Here is a 21,508-nt window from a genome sequence, read left to right on the forward strand (position 1 = left end):
AGACAGCTCTACCTCCGTCCTGTCCCTCAGAGGGAGATAGAGACACCTGCTGGGGAGGGCCACCCAGGGCAGCAGGCACCTGTCCCTCTCTGTGGGTGGTCCCTGTGTCCAGATGCAGGTGCTGCCCCAGGCCTGGCAGCCATCCTGCTCCTTGTTACCTCATCGAGCTTGGCCACAATAGAATCCTTCCTTTCCTACATGTGGACAAGGGGAGTGGGCACCTCAGTCACTTTCAGGGAATACTGACCTTGGAAGAAGGTTTTCCCTTCAGGAGAGGAATTCAGTACTGCATGGCTTTGTCTGAGGATAAAAATGTCTTTTTAGAGCAATAGATGGCAATCACAATGAGACAAGGAAAACTTGCACTGAATTGAACAATGTGGGCTGTCCAGAAGAGGGATGGGCTGCTCCTGGTGGTGGTGGGTGCACTCGCTGCTCCTTGGATATAGTCTGGAGGGAATCTTGTTGAAAGCCTGGTTGGATAAAATGGACCTGGAGACGCTGGGATGTTGCAGTTCCTCCGGCCTTTCCTAGCCTCACTGTCCTTCTCATGAGCCTGGTCTGGCTGCTGGGATCCTTCCGTTGCTGCTGTTGCCCCAAGGTGTAGAGATCATGCTGGTTAGCTTGAGCCACCAACTCCTCCTGGGCCCTTAGTAACACTTATTAAATGCCTGCTGTATGCCAGATACTGTGCTGAGCATTGGGGTTGCAAAGAAAGGCAAAAGACAGTCCCTGCCCTCAAGGAACTTATAGTCTAACAGGGCAGACAGCATGCTCACATCACAACCAGGGACAAACAAGCTTTGGGCAGGATAAATACCAAAGTAATAGAAGGCACTAGGGGAATCTGGAAAGGCTTCCTACAGCAGGCAGAATCTTAGCTGGGACCCGAGGCAGAAACAAGGGGGGAGGGCATGCCAGGCAAGAGAACCGCTCAAGAAAATGTCCAGAGTTGAGAGATGGAGTGTCTTGTTCATGGAACAGCGAGGACAGTGTCAGTAGATCATGGAGTATGAAGGAGTGTGAGGTGTGAGAAGACTGGAAAGGCAAGGAGGTAGGTTAGGAAGGGCTTTGAATGTCAAGCAGAGTATTTTCTCTCTGGTCTTGGAAGTGAGAGGGAGCCATTGGAATTTCAGTGTGGAGCAGGGTAGAATGCACTAAGATTACTTTGACAGCTGAATGGAAGATGGACAAGAGTGGGGAGACCACCCAACAGGTGATTGCAATAGGGCCGGCTTAGGGTCATTGTCAGAGGAGCTCTCTTATATGCCAGAGATATTAGAAAGGTCTGATCAACGTGCCTTGGCAACAAATTGGATATGGGGAGGGGGAGAGTTAGGCAAGCATGGCTGAGTAGGAGGTTGAGGAAGAGGAGAGGGTGTGTGAAGTTCAGTTTGGGGCATACTGAGTTTAAGGTGTTTGCAGAACCTCTGTTTTGTGATGTCAGGTAGGCAGTTGGAAATGCAAGACCAGAAGTCAGGAGTGAAGTGAGGGTTCGCCATGTAGATTTGAGAAACATCAGCAGAGAGATGGTCATTGAATCCTTAGGACCTACTGAGATCCTCAAGTGCAGTAGGAGAGAAGGAAAAAAGCAGAGCCCAGATAAAGCCCCAGGGGCACCCATGGTCATTGGGCATGTCCTGGTTGGAGATCCAGCAGAAGAGCTGGATGACTATTGGTTAGGTGGGGAGGAGGAGAACCAGGAGAGAGCAGTGTCAGAAAAGCCCAGAGAAGAGGGTGATGGACAGTGTCAGGCTGCAAAGAGGGCGAGGAAAAAAGCCATTTGCTTCAGTCATTAAGAGATGGCTAGCAGCTGGTTACTTTAGAGAGAGACTTCAAGTGGAAGCCAGCCTTCAGAGTGCAGAAGACAGTGAGGGGATAGGAAGCGGAGTCACCTACTGTCACAGATGCCTTCTCAAGGAGTGGAGCCACAGGAGGGATTGCATGATCTGTGACAAACAGGTGGATCGAGGTGGGGGGGTTTGAGGATGGGGGCCGGAGGCTGAGATTTCTTCTCTCATTAATTTCCAAGCTTCCTTTATCACTGAACCCCAACTAAAAGCACTGTGGTCCACATGTAGGCTTGACTCCCTCGGCTCCAGAATCTGCTGCTTCTAGACCTTAATGAACTGCTCCTGGCGAGTGGCCTCTCTACCTGGAGACCTCATTCTCTCTGTTACTTCCTTTCACTGTCCACTCCTGCTCCCTACCCCAGACACCATGATTGTGCTGTTCTAAAGCTTATTTTCAAGGGAAAATATACCATACCACGCATCAGACCTGTGGCTTTAGAAGCACACAGAAAAGAGACCTGCCCTGGACCAGAGGGGCACTTGACATGTGCCCCTTCTCTCTTCCTTTCACTTCCTGAGCCCTCCATGGTGGGTCCCTGGCTGGGCTAGGAGCACTGCCACTTTGGCCTTCACTCCCCTGGGCAGGTGGGGTTGAGTTTATTAGTAATATGAGGTTCATTTTCTCTTAACCAAAAACTAGGTGCTGCTCCTTCTCTCCTTAGAGTCACTACTTAACTGAACTTCCTGGTCTGCTTAGGCTGGGAGCTCCTTGAGAGTAGGGGCTATTTTTTGCCTTTCTTTATGTTCCCAGCAGTTAATATAGTGCCTGGCACATAGTAGGCCTTTCATAAAATGTCTGTTGTCTTGGCTGCATTACACAAAAAAACTAGGGAATGCAGACAGATCAAGTGCCCCCTTAGCGTCAGTGCAAAGAATGTCCGAGCAGCATTACTGAGACATTCCACAAACAAACCCATCGGCCCCTAGCCCTGGCTTTGCCTGAGTCTGCTTCTTCCCCCTGGCCCCCAAATCGACCTTCTTTGGAAAGGCTGTGGATCAGGCTCTCAATGACCTGCCCTTCTTGCCCTAGGCAGTGCCCTCCTAGCTTCTCTCACACAGATTTGGGAAGGATGAGAATATTCCCTACTGAAGGGAAATTCCTAGTCTTTTGTGAGCTCCAAGACCTTCTGTTTCTCCTCCTCCTTCTCCTCCCACTGTCTTAATGAGATGCAGGAAAAAAGTGAATCAGACCACATTTGGCTCTGAAAGCACTTTTTCCTGTAGCTTGTTTAATAACATTCGTTTGGGTTCTTGACTTTGAGCGTGGCTCCTCAATCCAAAGCAGGCTTGTTGAGAGCCCTGCTGACTCTCATCTCAGCTGTTACCAAGGTACAATTTTAAAGCTTTTTGGGGAAGGAATTTCCACAGCCTTCCTCAGCAGCCGGTTCCACTCATAAAACTGCCTTCTCTTCTGCCTTTTGCACTGAAGGGCTCCTCTTGTCTTCTAAACCATTTCCCTGTGGTCCATCTATAGACAGAAGTGACACCTTCACACCCTGAATGCCCTTTCTTCAGCTGAAGAGCTTGATGATCTTTCTGGATGAAATTGTTAACTGATTTAGCTTTTCTAGTGGGGCCTTGGTTTCCATTTCCTTGTTTTTGTGATATTTCTCACCCCTCCACCACATACCTCAAAATGTGCAATGTTGCTTAGGACCAAGTCCTTTAAGACAATAAATGCCTTGGCAAATGCCAAGTGTACCCAGAGGGTCCGAGGGCTTTGGTTGACCACACTGTGAACTGACAGTACAGTATGGCCACCCAAGAAGGCTCATGTCATCCTTATTTTAGGACTTCAAGGATCCAAATAAGCCACATTAATAAATAAACTAGGGAAACAAGCTAACTCAGGGCCCAGGATGGTAGTGCTTTGAGGTGGTGGTCAGCAATAAGCAACACATTTAGTGACAGAGTTTGGATTTTTAAAAAATTTCAACACAGACCAAACTAAATCTAATAAATTATTAGAGATGGATGTGAAGCCTTCCACTTGGGTTCAAAAAACCACCTTCGCTAATCCAAGATGGGGGAGGAGTGGCTAGACAGCAGATTGTCTGAAAAAGCTTTTGGAGTCAGAGTAGGCCAGTAGGATTCAGGAGGAGTCAACCCTGAGAGTGAATGGCATCTGAGATTGCAGTAAGAGAGGCCTCACATTGGCCTCAGCCATGGTCAGACTGCCTACTAATGCAGACTGAGAGTGGCATTTCTTTGGGCCTCACAGCCTTAGAGAATGACCTAGAGCTCTGGGAGGGTCACATGAGTCAGGACTCAACCCAGGTTTCCCCACCTTTGAGACTAGCTCTTCATCTACTGTGCCACACTGGGCCAGTGGTTTTTTTAAACTTTTTTAATTTTTTAAAAATTTAAATTTTTTTTTCATTTTCAATTAATTTTTTTGTTTTCAACATTCACTTTTTTTTTTTTTAAGCAATCAGGCTTAAGTAACTTGCTCAAAGTTACACGGCCAGTTATTTCTGGGTGTGGTGCTAAGTATCTGAGCCCAGATTTGATCCACGGGTCATCCCAACACTGGAGCGGGTGCTCTTGCTCGCTGAGCCACCTGGCCGCCCCTAACATTCACTTTTATAAGATTTTGAGTTCTAAATTCTTCCACTTCTTCCCTCCCCAAGATGGCATGCAATCTGATGTAGGCTATACATGTATAATCATATTAAACATATTTCCACATTAGTCATGTTGTGAAAGAAAAATTAGAACAAAAGGATAAAATCACAAGAAAGAAAAAAAAGAGAGAAAATAGTCTGCTTCAATCTGCATTCAGACTCCATAGTTCTTTTTCTGGATGTGGATAGCATTTTCTACCATGAGTCTTTTGGCATTGTCCTGGATCATTGCATTGCTGAGAAAAGCTAAGTCTATCAAAGTTGGTCATCACAATGCTGCTGTTACTGTGCACAGTGTTCTCCTGGCTCTGTTCGCTTCATTTAGCAGCAGTTTGTGCAAACCTCTCCAGTTTTTCTGAAGTCTGCCTGCTCACCATTTCTTATGGAACAGTACAGTAGTATTCCATTATTCATATCTCACAACTTGTTCAGCCATTCCCCAGTGGATGGGCATCCCCTTGATATCCAGTTCTTGGCCACCATAAAAAGAGCTGCTATAAATGTGTTTGTACACATGGTTCCTTTTCCCTTTTTTGTGATCTCTTTGGGATACAGATAGTGGTTTTTTAAAGGCTGATTTAAGGTTAGGAGGAAACTTCCAAACAATTGGAACTAGCCAAACATGGAATGAAGGCCTTCAAGCAAAGACTGCATGATGTCCTGCAGGAGAAGGCACAGAGGAGTCTTACTGAGGAGTGGTCTGGACTCAGAGACTTCTCCCAGCCCAGAAATTGTTTGGTCCTGGATTTTGTTGGTGTTTGAGACCACCCCAGGGCTTTGGTGGGGGGGCTTCACAAGCTTTATCAGCTAGTAGGTCTTGACCTCTCTGGTCCTTTGTTTTCTCATCTCTAAAATAGGGGATTGGAAAAAAAAATAAAGAGGTGGCTAGATGGCTCAGTGAATAGAGCTCTGGCCCTGGAGTCAGGAGGACCTGAATTCAAATCTGGCCTCAGACACTTAACAGTAGCCATGTGACCTTGGGCAAGTCACTTAACCCTAATTGTCCTGCTTTCCCCTCCAAAAAGCAAAAAAAAAAAAATTAAAATGGGAGCTTGGGGGCCACCTTGGTGGTGCAGTGAATAGAGCACCGACCCTGGAGTCAGAAGGACCTGAGTTGAAATTCAGCCTCAGACACTTAATACTTACTAGCTATGTGATCTTGGGCAAGTCACTTAACCCCAGTTGCCCTGCCCTTCCCCTCTCCAAAAAGACCAAAAAAAAATAAAATAGGGGGGTTGAACTAGAGGAATTTGTAAGGCCCCTTCTAGTTTGAGGTCTAGAGTCTGATGAACCTGCAGACTTCCTGTGGCTTGTCTTTGGAGCAGGGCCCCATCCTGAGCCTGTGCTCTGCTGGCAGTGCCTCCTTCCTCCAGGCCAGGATCATCTCCTTGGCACAGTGGAGGCCAAGTCACTGGCAGGATAATTTCTGCTGGCTGGATTTTGTTGTGATTTCTTCTAGTTCTATCAAATATTCCTTAGGCAGTTTGATGAGGCACTCAGTCTATACCTTAGTTTTAGGGCAGGTCACTCAAAATCATCAGGTATTTAGGTGTGTGCCAGGACCTGACCATGGACAATCCACACCCCTTCAGTTAGCCGAGTCTTCCTTTACCTTCATAAAGAGTAGTTTGTAGTTATAATCATATAAGCCCTGAATGACTGATAATTGATAAAAGGATTTTGGATGGAATTTTTCCCCCATCTTCTCTTGCTAGATTTTGTTAATAATATGCAAAAAGGCAAATGAGTTTTATTGTTTTTATTACATCCTGCTACTGAACTGAAGTTATTCATTGTTTCAATTAGTTTTACTTTTCCTTAGCAAAGTGCCTGATGCCTAGTAGGCATTCAGTGAATGTTTATTGACTGAACAACTTGAATCTCTAGGGTTCATTTAATTAAACCATCAAGGAACTTTAGTCATGTGGTTTCTTCTTTGCCTGTGTTTATTCCTTGATTTCTTTTTCTTGTCTTATGGTTATAGTTGGCTGTTCTAGAGCTGTGTTGAATAGTGGTGAGAGTAGACACTCCTACTTCATACTGGCCTTCGAAAGGCCTGTAATGTTTGTTTCACCATTACAGATACTTTTAGCTAGATCCGTTTATCGTGTTAGGGAAAGTTAATAGAAGTATCGTTTCCAGAATGAGAAAGGTGGAAATAATAGCAGCAATGCAATAGTGATAATGTAGCATTTATATGGTGCTTCAAGGTTCACAGAGCACTTTACAAACATTATCTTATTTGCTCCTCATGATGACCCCAGGAGGGAGGTACGCTTACCACCCTCATTTTACAGATGAGAAAACAGACAGAGGTCAAGTGACTTGCCTGGCAGCTGGTGTCTGACACAGAACATCGGCCACAGCACCTTTCCTGCCTTGGTGGTGCTGACTTCTCTTGCCGATGCTTGCCAATACCGCTCTCTCACAGCGCTTTGAAGCTTTGGCCAAGGCAGCCTGCCTCCCCCAGAGGGACAGTTAGTGACAGTATAAGATCTTAGAACGGTTAAATTCTTTTTACAGTCAGTGAACTGGAAGCACCATTTAAATCCCAGACTTTCTAGAAGATTAGTTTAGAAATCAACTGATAAGGAATAGATAAGGATTAGTAGAGAAGGCAATTTGTACCCTAGATTTTGCTTACTATAAAATATTATTCCTCTACTCACAGTACTTCTGTGGTCACCACTGCCCACTTTATGAACTATGAACTCCTTATCCTGATATCCAAAGCTTCTGTCATCCCGAATGCTGAAGGTTAGGGAGATGAATTAAAAGGAGCCCTGTCCAGTGGGTGTCAAGTGCCTGAGACCTGTCAGGTGCTGAGGATGAAGACACAAACAGGGTGCCTCAGGAGGTGGGAGAGAGTCTGCAGCCTGTACACAGACAAGCAGATAGCAGCTGTCTGTGAAAGCAGAGCTGAGTAATGGGGGAGCCCAGATGTGCAAAGCCAGTGAGATGGAAAATGGCATGTCCCATGCAAGTCACCTCCCATGCAGGGGAGTGGGTGGAGCCAGCATGGCAGAGTCTTCATTGGAAGGGCCAAACAGAAGTGTCTATTTAGGGAGCCTCTGAAGCTTTGGAGGCAGGAGGCGACATGGTCAGGCCTGGGCTTCAGGAAAGTCACTGGTAACTGAGTAGAGGGGAGATTCCCCCTCCAGCAGCTGCTACTATAGCAGTGCTGATGTGAGGTGATGAAGGCTGCAGCTGGGGAGTTCTGGGGAAATCAGAGACAGGTACAGGTGACTCAGGCTGTGACCAGGCTGTGCTTCCTCCTGTGCCTAGAATGAAGTGCCTGCTCTTCCCCTCCATCTCTTGCCATCTTCAGGAGATCATTCCTGATCCCTCAACCACGGATACCTGGGCTTCAGAAATGACCTTGTGTTACTTTATATGCTTTTTGTATATGCCTGTCTGCCTCTGTGGTCTTCCGTGTTAAAATGAGAGCAAGAACTGTTTCACTCAAGTCTTTTGGTTCCCTGCATCTGGCCAGCTGTGCCTGGCACATAGGATACTTTGTGAAGGTGGACTTGAGGAAGATGCTCAGATTCCAAGGCTGGGGAGCTGGGAGGATGGTTGTTCCCTCTACAGTAGCAGAGCGTTTGGAGGAAAGGAGAATGGACATGCTGAGCATGCGGGTGAGGGAACATGGAGAAATGTCGAAAAGGCACTTACTTGGAGATGGGGATTGGAGTTGGGGGAGAAATCTGCTTGCTTGTGCAGCTCTTTGAGCCACCTCCAAATATTATATAATAATATAAAGCAAATATTGCTTTCAACCAGAGCTCACTTAGACACTGAGAGAGGCTTGTGAGCCCTCTCCCTGGGCACTTCCTCTCTGGCCCTGGCCTCTCCCTGGAGGCTCTTAGGTCGCCTCCCATCTCTGAATGGGTGATCACCATTTCTCCTCTGATGATCCTTTAGCCATAAGTAGGGAAGCTCTGTGCTTGCCACTTGGCATCTCCCCAACCAAAAGTGTGCCAGCTTCAGGGCATGGAGGTGCACAGCTCCAGACTGACTCAGTTCCCCTCTCCCCCCTCCAGCCCAGAAATGGGCTTCTTAGGAACATTTCAGGGAGCATCTATGCCTCTTTAAGAGGGTGATTTGTACTATTGACTAAAGACAACTTGCCTTAGGGCTGAGGGAGGAGCTTTTATTAATGAGGGGGCACAGGTAAAGGGGTGCTAAGAGACAGCATTTCCAAAATGGTTGTGGTTTAGAATTCATCTCTATCATACTGAGCTTAATTCATTTTGACCTTAGACATTTCAGCTGGCTTGGGAAGGTTGTTACTTAAAACCATTTTCTCTGTAGAATGGCAGTGATGGACCTTCTATTTGGCATGCCCACACAGCTGCTCCTAGCAAGTCGGGCCACATCATCTTCTCCTTCTCACCCCTTCCCCCCCCCCCATGCCCAGCCATACCCATGGGGTCAAAAACCCCTCACAAAATGTCGTGTCTGCATGAACAAGGCACAGGATCTAACTCTGAGAGCGGAGTCATGATGTCTTGAGCTGGCTGGGTGTAACATGGGTCTAGCTGGCTCTGTGGTGGCAAATGTGTTGGTTTTCAGTTAGTTTCAATCTTGTAATAGTATTACATTATGGTTCAGCTTTGCTTCTGCACAATCTGGTTCTCTTCTACCTTTCCAAGTCCCCACCCTACTACTTCTGAGCTTTGTGACCTTGGACAAATCACTCCATCCTCTCGAAGCCTCCATTTCCACATCTATAAAACAATACTAATACTGTCTTCGCTGGCCACTCTGGAAGACTTCTGTGATGTTCAAATGAGCTCATTCTTGGATGGCATCACAGTAGAGAGTTCAGTGAGGGCTACAAAGGCCCAGCTGGCACGCTGATCAGATTTGCAGGTGACACAAGGGGATAGCTAACACATGGGATGATATTAGACATTTCAGACTGGCCCCAGCCCAAGCCCACCTTTCTTCTTCACTTTGCTGTTTCTCTCAAGGGCACCACCATCCTTCCCATGACCCAGGTTTGCTGCTCCCTTGTCATCCTGCGTTCCCAAATCTTGTCCGTTCTGGTCTTGTCTAGACGCCTCGTCTCTTACACCCGTCCCCATCCTGGGGCAGTCCCTCGGCACCTGCTTTCCTGCTTTCCTGACTGGAATGGTACACCCGCCTCAAGACTTTTCCATCTTCCACAGCTGGAAATCCGCCTGGCATCCCTCAAGCGCCAGACTGGCTGTAGTCATCCTTGGCTTCCAAAACCTTCTCTTTCAACCCCAGGCCAAGCCAGTAATGGGCAAAGTGTTGGACTGCACAAAGCCAAACGCAGATTCCTAGGACGCTGCACTGCAGACCACCTGCCCAGGTGACACTGTGCCACTAAATGAGTGGACTCTGCCGGAGGTGTGTGACCCCCCTCCTCCAAACGTTAGACCCTTAGGCCAGTGGAGCCTGGGGATCCAGGGGAGGAAGAGGGGCCTTCCTACTCCATGGCTACCTGAATCTGGATGCAGGCATTTAGAGGGGGGGACATTTTAAAGTCTTCCTGAAGCCTTCCCTACATCACTATTGGATTCTCCCTTCTCCTCCCAATAGATTTCTCTAATGTAAGGGATAAGCACAGCCAAGCAAAGTCGGTGTATTGGTGTGTCTTGTGCCATAGCAGCTCCCTTCTGAGAAGCAGGTGCTGGCGGCTCCTGGGGGCAGGACTGGTCTTTGCGGTGATCAGTTGGTCAGGATTCAGGGGTCTCTTTGTGAAGACCCAGAGCTCACTTAGTGTTTGCTGACTGGGTTGCTGAGACCACTTTCCTTGCTCCTCAGAATCAGGAGGTTTGTTGGGGCAGGCGATTGCCCTGCCCTGCCCGCCATTCGGCAGATACTGTGTAAGTACCTCTTTGTCAGGCTCTGGGGGTGCCAAGGTAAATTTGAAACAGTCCCTGCCTTCAGGGAACTTACAGTCAGCCCAGGAGAGGAGACAGCATGGACCTACTGGAATAGATAACGTTGGAACTAAGAGCTCTCACTTCTGTCACCTCAGAGACCAGCAAGCTTGGCTGTGGACAGAAATTGGATTCATTTCATTCATTCTTGTTACTAAGCAGTTTTCTGGATTATTCCTGAAAACTTCAGCCATGTCAGCCTTCCTTCTGAGCCCAGGCTCCTTTGGGCAGGGAAGATTCCCAAGCTTGCTGGCTGGGGTGACAGCAGCCTCGGAGAATCAGGATCTTAGCCTTTGCCATAATAATAATAATAATAGCCAGCACTTAATATCATGTCTGCTATTTACCAGGCACTGTGTTAAGCTCTTTACAATTACTATCTCATTTGATTCTCACTACTATAAGGGGTTATTATTATTCTCATTTTACAGATGAGTAAACCAAGGCAGACAGAGGTCGCACAGCTAGGAAGTATCTGAGGTTGGATTTGAATTCGGGTCTCCGTGACTCTAGGTCCAGCACTCCATCCACTGCACCCCCTAGTGTTCGAGAGGGCCCAGGGAACTGCTTTCAGATGGTCAGAGGCAGTGGAAAGGCCAAGTCGCAGCTCTCAGCATTATCAGGGCAGGCTGGCCTTGCAGATTTGTCTCTGGGTAGAAGAAGGGTCTCTGAGCTGGGCAGCCTGATTGTTTCCTCAGCCATCCCGGGTGGTGTCATTTAAGGGTCTAGGCTTCAGTTGCTGCTGGTGTTAGGCCGTGCGTGCGTGCGTGCATGCGTGTGTGTGTGTGTGTGTGTGTAGGGGAATGGGGTCAGGGCTTTGTTCTTGAGCCCTCTCTCTGCTCCCCCATCATTATCCTTTCCCATTCCCCGTCCCACACACAGGCTTTGGTGATTGTTCTGTTTGGGAAAGACCATTTTGTGCCACTGAGGAAACGTCAGCAGGCTGGATGAGTGAAATCTTCCTTCCTGCCTTCATTGCTGCCCCTAGGTCCTTGTATCCACTGAACACCCATATCACTCTGTTAATCACTATAAATGAGGCCACATGAGGCAGGTAGTCTTATTGGAAATCTGCAGAGCAGGGGCTAGGATTTCAAGATGAATTTAAATGCTCTTCCCTGTTTAGTAAAAAACAGGACCCTTTGGATGGAGCTTTGAGTCTACCCAACTGCAGTGTGTGCCCCAGGGCAGCTGCATCCTGGCCTCCATCCCACTTCTGTGTAGCTCCTGCAGAGGATTCAGATGGTCTGGGTCAGGAGCTGGGCCAGTGACTGGTTAACTTCAGGTCTAGTTAGAAGGGAATGGAAGTTGAGAGAAGGCTTTGGAAATTTTACAGTATGGGTAAATTGCTTTAACCAGAGCAGGGGGAAAAAGGGGGGCGGGAGTGATCTTAACCACAGTAATTACTTATTTGGAAAAAGCCTTCTTCTGGCCTCTGCTGAGGTCGCTGGCACTCCGTGGTTGGGGTTTTCCAGAGCTGCTTTTATCCCTGGCTCTATGTTCTTTAGGCTGTTTTGTTTTGTCCAATGTTGGTGCTGCAGATATTTAGACATTGCATTCTCTTTGAACTAAAACGAAGCCAAGGCCACCTTAATGCATTGCAGCCCTATGAGATAGTGAAGTCCAGAGTCTGTGACCTCCTGCTTGTCACATTCTCAGCCATGACTGTTTTATGTGGGTGGGAAGACCTTAGCTTGTGCCTACCACCCAGCCCTCAGGGCTGAGACTGATCTTAGAGAGATCCCCTCTCTGCCCTGTTAGCCGAGGATTTTCTTCTCAACAAGTTCCTAAGGGAAGAGAGAGATATTTGTGTCATAGTGGCCAGTAGGCTTTAAATCTGCCAACCTTCTCTTGGTTTGGAAGAGCAGTAAAGGGAGGAAGATGAAGGATGTAGGGGCCATGAGGACCACCTCAGGGACTCCTCCCTGGGTGGTGTCTCCTCCTGGGGAGCAAGGGTGCAGCTTACTTTTCTAGTGTCCCCTGAGCTTTACACAGGGCTGCTTCACACTCAGCAAGTGATTTAACAAAGGCTTCCTTCCTTCAGTCAGTTAGTCATAGGTAGTCACCTCTGGGAATTGGGTGCTATGTGAAAAAGAAGTCTATTTAAATAGCTAGGACTGAGATCACAGAAGGTGTTGGCCAAACCCAGTCTCGGACAGAAGCCTCTGTTGCCGGGTGCATGTATACTTCCACCTCCTAATCCCTGGAGCAGGCCACAAGAATGAGCAAGGCCTAGCAGCCTGGAACTGTTAGAGCGAAAATTCCATAACAATGGGCATATATCTATATACATACATACATACATATATATATATAAAATGTATGTTTGTGTATGTGTATATGTATATACACACACACATATACACATACATATACATGGTGTGTCAGCATTTATATGTCACTTTAAAGTGCTTAATATATATTATCTTATCACTGTCACTGTGGCTGCACTGTGCTCAGGACTGTTGATATAAAGGCAAAAGTGAGACAATCCCAAGGAGTTCACCTCCTGGGAGAGTGCGCACACACATCTAAATAAGGAGAGGATGAAGGGAACTGATGAGGGCAAAAGCACAGATAGCTGTGCAGGAAAGTCTAAGAAGGCTTCATGGAGGAGGGAGAAAGATTCTGGAAGATCAGTGTGTGGATGAAGGGGCACAGCTTGTGCACATGAATCAAGGTGGGAAATGGAGAATTGATTTTGGGGAATGGCTTTGTAATAACCTAGCCTGGCAAGCCTGTGGAGCTCTAAGTGAGGGATGACATAAAAGGAGGCTGGAAGGGTAGATGGGGACACTATTGTGGAGGGGTCAGGAAGGACGGCATGTTGAAGCTGATGCTTGAGCTGAGCCTTGTAGGAAACTGGATTCCAAGAGGTGGAAGTAAGAGGAAAGAGGGCTTCCCATGCAGCTCGGACAAAGGAACAGAGACCGAGACGTGGTGCCCTGGGTGTGCGTGTGTGCAGGCCAGTCTGAGGAGACTGGTATGTGAAAGGAGGCGCTAGATAATGCTGCATGGAGGGGCTTTTATTTGGTCCTGGGGAGTCACTACAGTTTATCAGACTGAGAGAACAGCAGGATCAGATCTGCCCTTAGGAGAAATCCCTTTGGGGAAAAACTTGGGCTCCCTGTGGGCCCTTACTTGTTCTGTTGGCCAAGACACAAGTGGTTAAAGACCACGGGGATTATGGGCAGCTAGATGGCGCAGTGAATAGAGCACTGGTCCCAGAGTCAGGAGGACCTGAATTCAAATCCGGACTCAGACACTTACCACAAAACTAGCCTAGCCATGTGACCTTGGGCAAGTCACTTAACCCCAAATGCCCTTCTCCCCCCCCCAAAAAAAAGAGACCACGGGGATTTTGTAAATAAATGGACTTTCACCTTGATGTGTGGCTATGTCTGTGGCTGTGCTGAGCTAGAAAAGGATCCTTCCTCTCTGCCAGAAGACATAGAGAGCTGTAATGAGGAACCCCAGGCTAGGAGTGTCCCTTCCAGCGCTCTGATCAGCCCTCCTCCCAAAGGAGGAAACTGAGGCCCAGGAAAGTCAAGGGACTTGTCCAAGGTCAACAAACTAAGGGTTGTTTTTTTTTTGGAGGGGGGAGGGCAGGGCAATTGGGGTTAAGTGACTTGCCCAAGGTCACACGGCTAGTAAGTGTTAAGTGTCTGAGGCCGGATTTGAACTCAGGTCCTCCTGACTCTAGGGCCGGTGCTCTATTTACTGTGCCACCTAACTGCCCCAAACTAAGGTTTTAAAGAAGAAGGCTGATATCCAAGAAAATATGAAACCACAGCTGAAGAATCCCTCTTTTCCAGGCTGAGACCAATCATAGAATTGGCCACATGTTGTACTGGTTTCTGGGCCCACCTGCTTGGGCAGTGCTTCAAGGGAGCCAAGCTGTCTGAGGGCAAGGTGGCTAGGTGCAGCATCCAGGGCAGACCCAAGCATGGAGGTGTCCTTCTGGGATCTGCTGCTGGAACGTTCAGCAAGGCCCTTCCCTCACCCAGGAACACTCCCCCCCCTCTCCCGCCCCAGGCCTGTCCCCCCGGTGACCCTCAGCAGCCTGCACAGAGGGAACTGGCCAGAGGCATGACCGTGTCTAAGGCTTCTCTTTGCTGGTTTTTTCCTAGGCATCCTAGAATACATTTCCAGACAGGTCTCGTGGATGCCCATCTTTACTGCTTGAAGAAATACGTTGTAGATTTCCTGGTTGAAAACAGGTAAGGTTGGGGGAGGGAGGTGGAGAGAGAGATTTTGAGTTTTTAATAATTGTTAATGGCTTGTTAAAACTTTAATTGCAAAGCACTTTACAAGTATTATCACATTTGATCCTCATAACAACCCTGGGAAGGAAGTGCTATTATTATCATCCCCATTTTACAGGTGAGGTAACTGAGGCAGACAGTAATCAGTTGACTTGCTTAGGGTTATATAGTTGGTTTGTATGAGGTTGGATCTAAACTCAGATCTTCCTGACCTCGGGTCCAGTGCTTTCTCCCCTGTACTGGCTGGCTTTTAGACCTCAAAATGCTATTAAGATGAAGCCAGGAAGTGCTCAGTTTATGTAAAAGTAAAATCCATCCTTGTCTCAGAATCTCCAGTTAGTTATCGTTCAGACACTGTGGCTCTGAAAAGCATGGAGTCTTCAAGAGGTTAGGCTTTAAACCTCCAAGGAGTCTGTCCTGGTGTGCCGATGCCCCCCTCCACCCTCTTAGCAATTAACCAGCAAGCAGGTATTAATATTAGGCTGCTGTGTGCCCCACACTGGGGATACAGAAAGAAGAACGAGACAGTCCCTGTCCTCCAGGACATTTGATTATTAGATCAGGGGAAGAGCTTCTCCACAACAAATACAAAGTAATTTGGAGGGGCAGTAGCGAGGAGGGAAGGCCAGGAGATGAGGAAATGTGGCCTTGGCTACAAGGAGGCCTCTAAACTGAGCTTCCAAGAGAGTGGGGGATTCCCTACCAGGTGAGTGGGGAGTGGCCTGCAGGCAGGGGAGGGAGAGGCAGCAAGGGAGCTGCTTCTGCTTTTCCTTTGTACCCCCAGGACTTGGCACCATTGCCTAATAAATGTTTGTTGATTAAGTCCATTTGGCCCAGTCATAAAGTATATAAAGGGGAATCGTGTATAATGAGCTTGGAAAGTCATCTGGAGCCATGGCTTTAAATACTAGAGGAGTATCATTAGGAGCCACGAGATCTCCTGAGCTGGTAGTGGGTGACAGGGTCAAACCTAGACTCTGTTTGGAGAATGGGCTGCCCAGGGCAGAGCCTGGCAGCTGGGGCCCTCCAGGAGGCCCCTATAGTAGAATGATACTTGAGGGACTAATACTCTCGCAGCAGAATTTGTCAGGGAAGGAGGTAAGGTGAGATTGAAGGGCGGACCCCGGCGTTCCTTTGTGTCTCCTTGCAGTGAAGCTTGTGCTCATCTCCCCAGGATTCCATGGTACCTTGATGGGTTCTGCTGTTGAGACCCTTTGCTGTCCTTTAACCCACTCAAACTTGGGTCCCATCATTGCCTCTGTAAAAGTAGAGCCATCAGAAATAAGGTGTGAGAGAGAAGGAAGATTTCAAATGATATCTTAAGGGGTCAGCTGAGTATATTTTAAGGATGGAGGAGATTCTGGAGTGCTTGTGAGCAGCAGGAAAGGAATGTGGAAATGGATGCAGGTTAGACGGGAGGGAGATAGTTAAGTTAAGGAGTAGAAATAGGAGGGAATGGGATCTAGGGTCTATTGAGAGGAGTTGGCCTTGGCAGAGAGAAGGCTGCCTTCTCATCAGATGAGGAAAGGAAGAGAGAATGACATGTAGAGGAAGTTAGGGGAGAGTTTATAGTGAATGGTCTCAATTTCCTTTTTTGTTGTTGTAATTTTTTTATTCATTTTAAACTTAAATACAAAATGAGAAAAGAAAAAAAAAGATTGCCATGTACACAGTAGAGCATGAGAGGATTCAATATAAAACAATATATTTCCATTTCAAGAAAACCTATGTAATAAATACTACCCATTGTTTTCAAATCTCGATTTTCTTAGTAGGGTATGAAGCAAAGATCTCTGCTGAAAGAGTGGTGAGAAGGGAAAGGAGTGAGAAGCTTGAGGAGAGAAGAGCAGGTTTGTAACAGCCACTGAGGAGAATGAGAGAATGTCATGAGGGAGGAATAAAAGGAGTTTCTTACTGTGGGAGGGCCCAGTTGATAATAGATAACAATTTGTGTAGAACCAGTCAGCAAGGTTGTGTGGCAGTCAGCAACACAGGAATAGGAACAGAAGGGGAACACAGTGGAAGTGATCCAACATGAGGTTTTTCTGAGCCATAACCACCTGCCATAGGATAAGACAGAGGGATTATAGAATCTAGGATATTGTAATATTGACCTAATTAACTGTAGCATTCAGATGTTACTATCTGAATAAAGGAAGGAAAGTTATGTCAGGTTAGAGGGAGCCGGGAGAAGAGGTAGGGAAAGAAAGAGGGGCTGGGGGCCACTGAGAGAACGAAGACTAGGTCTAGAGGAGGGGAAGTAGAGGGAAAGAGGGATGAAAGGAGCTCGTTGGATAAAGGATTCCCAGAAAGCTGGATCGTGTTGGTGGGAACTTCCGGGTTGATTGGCAATGCTGAGCTGTGCTGCTGCCAAGGGCGAGTGAAGGGGTCAGTCACGGGAGCGGGCATGGAGACATCACCCTAGTCCTCTAATATAGGGGCGGCAGTTGGGGTAGAGAGAGAGGATGTCCTGGGGTCTCTCGATAACAGGCCGCCAGCATATGGACAGGCTGATAAATTTGGATAGAGTGACTCTCAGAGGAGAAAAGGTTGCTGAGTGATGCCCAGAGAGAGTCTAGAAGTGACAGTGGGGAGCAGGAAGTAGGCAGGCCCCCTGCCCTCCTCCCCCCAAACCCAGTGTCTGTCTTGTTCGGGAGCAGAGGGCAATGTTGGGAGAAGCTACAGCTAGTAAAGGAAAGGATGGACTGGAGTTGAGTGTCTTTTGGGGGGAGCCAGGTCCCTCCCCAGTGAGACCAAGAGAGATTGGAGGGCAGTTGGTTAATGACAGCAGGAATTCCAGAGGCCATGATGAAAGGGGCAAGGAGCAAGGAGGATCAGGGTGACTGACAGGCCTAGGGCAGGGGTGCACAGGAAAGAGAGGGGATGAAGTGGGAAGGGGATTGTGTCCCTGAGATTGAGAAAGCAAAGGTGAGGAGAGGGGAAAGGGAGAGGGGACCCTGGAGATCCACTGATGATAACAGCTCAGCGGCATGCCTCCAGGCTTGGCCCCACTTTGTGGTGATATTTTCAGATATTAAGGTGATGTAAAAAAACAAACCATGGCAGTAAAAATAAGATTAAAAAAGAAAGAGAAGTGAGGCCAGAGAAGAGTGTCTTGGTGGGGCCAACCATGCCCTGCCCCCAGCCACCTTGTGCAGCTCATGGAGCCAGGAGGTGGCTGAGGGAAGCGGGGGGGCTTCTTTCCTTCAATATACCAGTGTGGTAGGCCACAGGATAAATTCACAAGCACCAAAGGATTCCCTCTAGTCTCTAGTACGTGGAGGCCTGATTTCTTCCATGGGAGTCGCTCTCTCCACTGACACAGACTGAAACTCCTTAGGAAATGGTTTTCTTGAGCTATGTCAGCCAAAAGAATGCATGGCCAGGAGGCCAGCCTCCCTTGGAGGTCCTGTGCTTCCTTGGTTAGCCAGCCTGGGACATGCTTTTCTAGCCAGGTAGCACCTGTGTGAGTTTACCTTCTGGGTGATTTCCATCCCATGAGGGCAGATGATCAGCCTGAGCCTGCGGCTGAGCACTGAAGGAGCAGCTCTCAGATGAGGTGTGCCTGCTCCCCTGCAGCTGCCCCCCACTAGCCTTAGGTGAAAAGAGAGGGAAGCCATGCTTGGCAAACTTCCAAGCAGGGTAGGAGGGAACTCTAAGGGAAAGTATGGGGAATTTCTGAAGGGCTCTGTCCTGTAGGAACTAAGCCACCAAGGCCAGAGCTTCGCCCATGGCTGTCCCTCAGCTCTTGCCTGGGCAGCAGCATCATACTGAATGTGACAAATGAGGGGCAGTATTCTGAGAACGAAAAAGAGATGATCACATCTTCTTAAATCGGTGCTTGCTCTTCAAAATGGGGCTACATGTCCAGGGCAGTTCTGCTTAATGTCTCGTGGCTGCCGTGTTGAGGTAGGATCACCTGTCTGAGGCAAAGCAGAAGCCCCTGGGAAGTGGGATCTCCTGTTCTGGTGTAGAAACAAACCTGTGTGTTCTGTGAGTCAGCCCTGCGTGTGGTTGGGAGATTGTCCAGAGCTCTGGGCCTCAGCAGTCAGAAGTGAGGGCTCAGACTGTTCCACTGTTAGAAGGCTTAGAGCGTTTGCCTGCCCTCTTCACGTGATGCAGACGGGAGCTCGTTTCTTTGTAACTCCAGCACTTAGTCCAGCGCCTGGCACACAGTGGGCATTTAATAAAGGCCTGTCAACTAACTGACTCTGTGAGGCAGGTGCTGTTGGTATCCCCATTTTTACAGATGAGGAAACTGAGACGTCTGGAGCTTACCCACATACCGTGTTTCCCCGATAATAAGACCTATCCTGAAAATAAGCCCTCCCCTTACTGTGTAAGATTCCTCTAAAATAAGCCCTCCCCCGAAAATAAGCCCTATTGAGATTGCTACTGTAGTGAAGGTGATCCCCTGCGCTACACGCTACATTATGGTACCCTCTGTATGCACCTTCCCCCCCTCCCCCCGTGAAACGCACAACGCGCTCCGAGCTGCATCCAATCAGAGCTGCAGCAGTGAGCGCATCATCCTGTTCTTCCCCAGTGATTTGCTTGCTGGTACATTTTTTTGTTCACATTTACCTGTTTATTAAAATTGCTGTCAATGTTGATTAAAATAAGCCCTCCCCTGAAAATAAGCCCTCTGGTGTTTTTCTGTCCAAAAAATTTAATAAGACAGTGTCTTATTATCGCGGTAGCACAAGTGTCCAAGGCAAGATACAAACCCATTTTCCTGATTCCAGATGCAGCTTGCTCCCTGCTAAGCCACAGCGCCCCTCCTGGGGAGGGTTTGTTGAGTGGATGGATGAATTCATGGATAGAGACCTTCATATTCTGGCCTATTTATTGAGGGTCTGCTCCCGTGTGCAGAAGGGCCAGCAGCCCATGGTACGAACTCTTGGCCCACAAGGAGCCTGCAGTTGACCCAGAGAGCAGGACGAATGGGTGTGTTACAGGGGATCACCGGGCTCTGGGGCTCACATGGCTATCAGCGTTTGAGGCCCTCCCTGAGCAGAGGAGCCTCTGTGGGGCAGAGACCCAGCTGTACTGGAGGGAGAAGTTGGTGTGCAGGAGGAAAGTGCAGTGGAGGGCTTCAGGGGAGTGGGGGCCAGGCTTCTTGGAAGCCTAAAAGCTGGGGCCACAGAGAGCCATCTGGGGCAGGAGAGAGAACTGTGTGAAGCAGCAGCAGAAAGCCCGAGGGCTGGGGGCTGCCTGGAGTCCAGCCTTCCTGGGGGCTTGCACTGGGAAGCGATTCCCTGTACCCCTTGCTAAAGGGTCCCTCTGGATCCCGGAATGCTGATGTTGGATTCCTTTACCGAGGAATGGACCTGAGAGCTGTCCCCAGCTGCCATGGATGGACTGTGTGACCTGGGGCCTCAGTTTCCTATTCTGTAAAATGTGAAACTTCAGCACCATCCTGACAGTCCCTGACTGGCAGCTCCCTTGAGACCCTGCATCTTGGTCCAGTGGGAAAAGGCCTATGCCCAGAGGCAGAGAACCTGAGTTCAGATCTCATGTCTGATGCTACCTGAGTGTCCTGAGGACCTCATTTAATCTTGAAGGGCTGCCATTTCCCTCATCTGGAAAATGAGGTTGGCCTCCTGATCCTTCCAGCCCCAGAGCTGTGATCCTACAGTTCAGGCACAGCTTTTGAAATGCTGCCTGGCTCAGGAGATTGGGCCCAGAAGGGGGTGATGTTGTGCCCCAGCTTCCCTTCTAGTTCTCATCTACCCCTCTATTCCCCACGGAGCCAGTGCGAGGCAGGGGGACGGCAGGAGGATTTTAGACCCACACACCCATCGCCTTCCAGGCTCCCCTGTAGCCCTGACCCCAGCTGGGGGTCTAAGTGCATTACTCTTCCTTTTCTGCTTCTAGCAGTGAGCCTCAGCACTAACACTGTATCCTTAGAGAGTCCTTGAAGAGTTTGCCAGAAAGAAAAACCCAGAGGGGGAGAAGAGGCCATTATGGAATACTGTAGCCCAAATACTTAGCTTTTAAGTTGGTGCCTTGTAATCTAAATTTCCTGTTTACCACACCAGATTAAATCTGTTTTCTTTGAAGGCAAAAAAAAAAATTATTGAGAAGAAAGATGAGGGTGTGGCCCTATGTTCCTATTCCCTTTCTCTTTATTTTCCCGTTGGGAAGGGTCTGTCTCTAAAGGAAACTCTCTGTGTGGGCCAGGCCTCAGTACCCCCCCTGGGTCTGGAGGAAGAGGGCTCCCAGCTGTCCAGGAAGGGGAGTTTGCTGGGCCCGAGCCCTTTGCTTTGGACCAGACGTTTGGTAGACCAAATCAAGTATTAGGGTGGAAAGTTTGGGGTTTCGTTTGCATCATTTAATTCTCAGAAGTGACCGAATTAACAAGGTACTGATACTTCCAGTGAAGAGTCACTCTGAGGATGGGAGTGAGTCAGGAAGCAGGGGCCAGTTCTCAGACCAAGGCTCAAGCATGAAAAACAGCAAAAATATCAGAGATTGGAACAATCAGATGATTTTCCAGATGTTTCTGAGAAATGTTGGTGGGCAGTTAACTCAAGACATCCATACGTGGAGGAAAATGCTTTATGACTCCCCAGGCCTTACTTAGAATAAGATATTTCTGAGATGATTCCATGTTATTCAATGCCAGAGAAATAGATTAGCCCAGATCCAGTCGTCCATTCTGCTACCAAGGGGGCCAGAAACTGTGGGTCCATCCTCACCTCCCGCGTCCCTCTAGCCCAGGCTTTGCCAGGGTTCCTTAGAAATTCTGCATGACTCAGTGTCTGTGATGCCTCCTAGAAAGCCTCTTCCAAGAGGGTGAGACCCTGGCTGGCTACACCTCAGACTTTGCCCTTCCCCTTCCCCCAGTC

General features: G+C 48.3%; 1 protein-coding gene across 1 annotated transcript in view; it reads left to right on the forward strand.

Moving 5' to 3' along the window:
- LOC138165408 (translation initiation factor eIF2B subunit gamma-like) overlaps positions 1 to 21,508 on the forward strand; it is a 91,020-nt gene that overhangs the window by 38,633 nt on the left and 30,879 nt on the right. The window contains exon 6 of the mRNA XM_069093736.1: positions 14,523 to 14,612. Within this exon, the coding sequence (XP_068949837.1) occupies positions 14,523 to 14,612 (90 nt within the window). The remainder of the gene's footprint in view (positions 1 to 14,522; positions 14,613 to 21,508) is intronic.

Source organism: Petaurus breviceps, unplaced genomic scaffold (genome assembly GCF_028583685.1).
Source record: "Petaurus breviceps papuanus isolate PSGF00001 unplaced genomic scaffold, PetGlider_PUasm1.0 208, whole genome shotgun sequence".
Taxonomy (NCBI): Eukaryota; Metazoa; Chordata; class Mammalia; order Diprotodontia; family Petauridae; genus Petaurus; species Petaurus breviceps.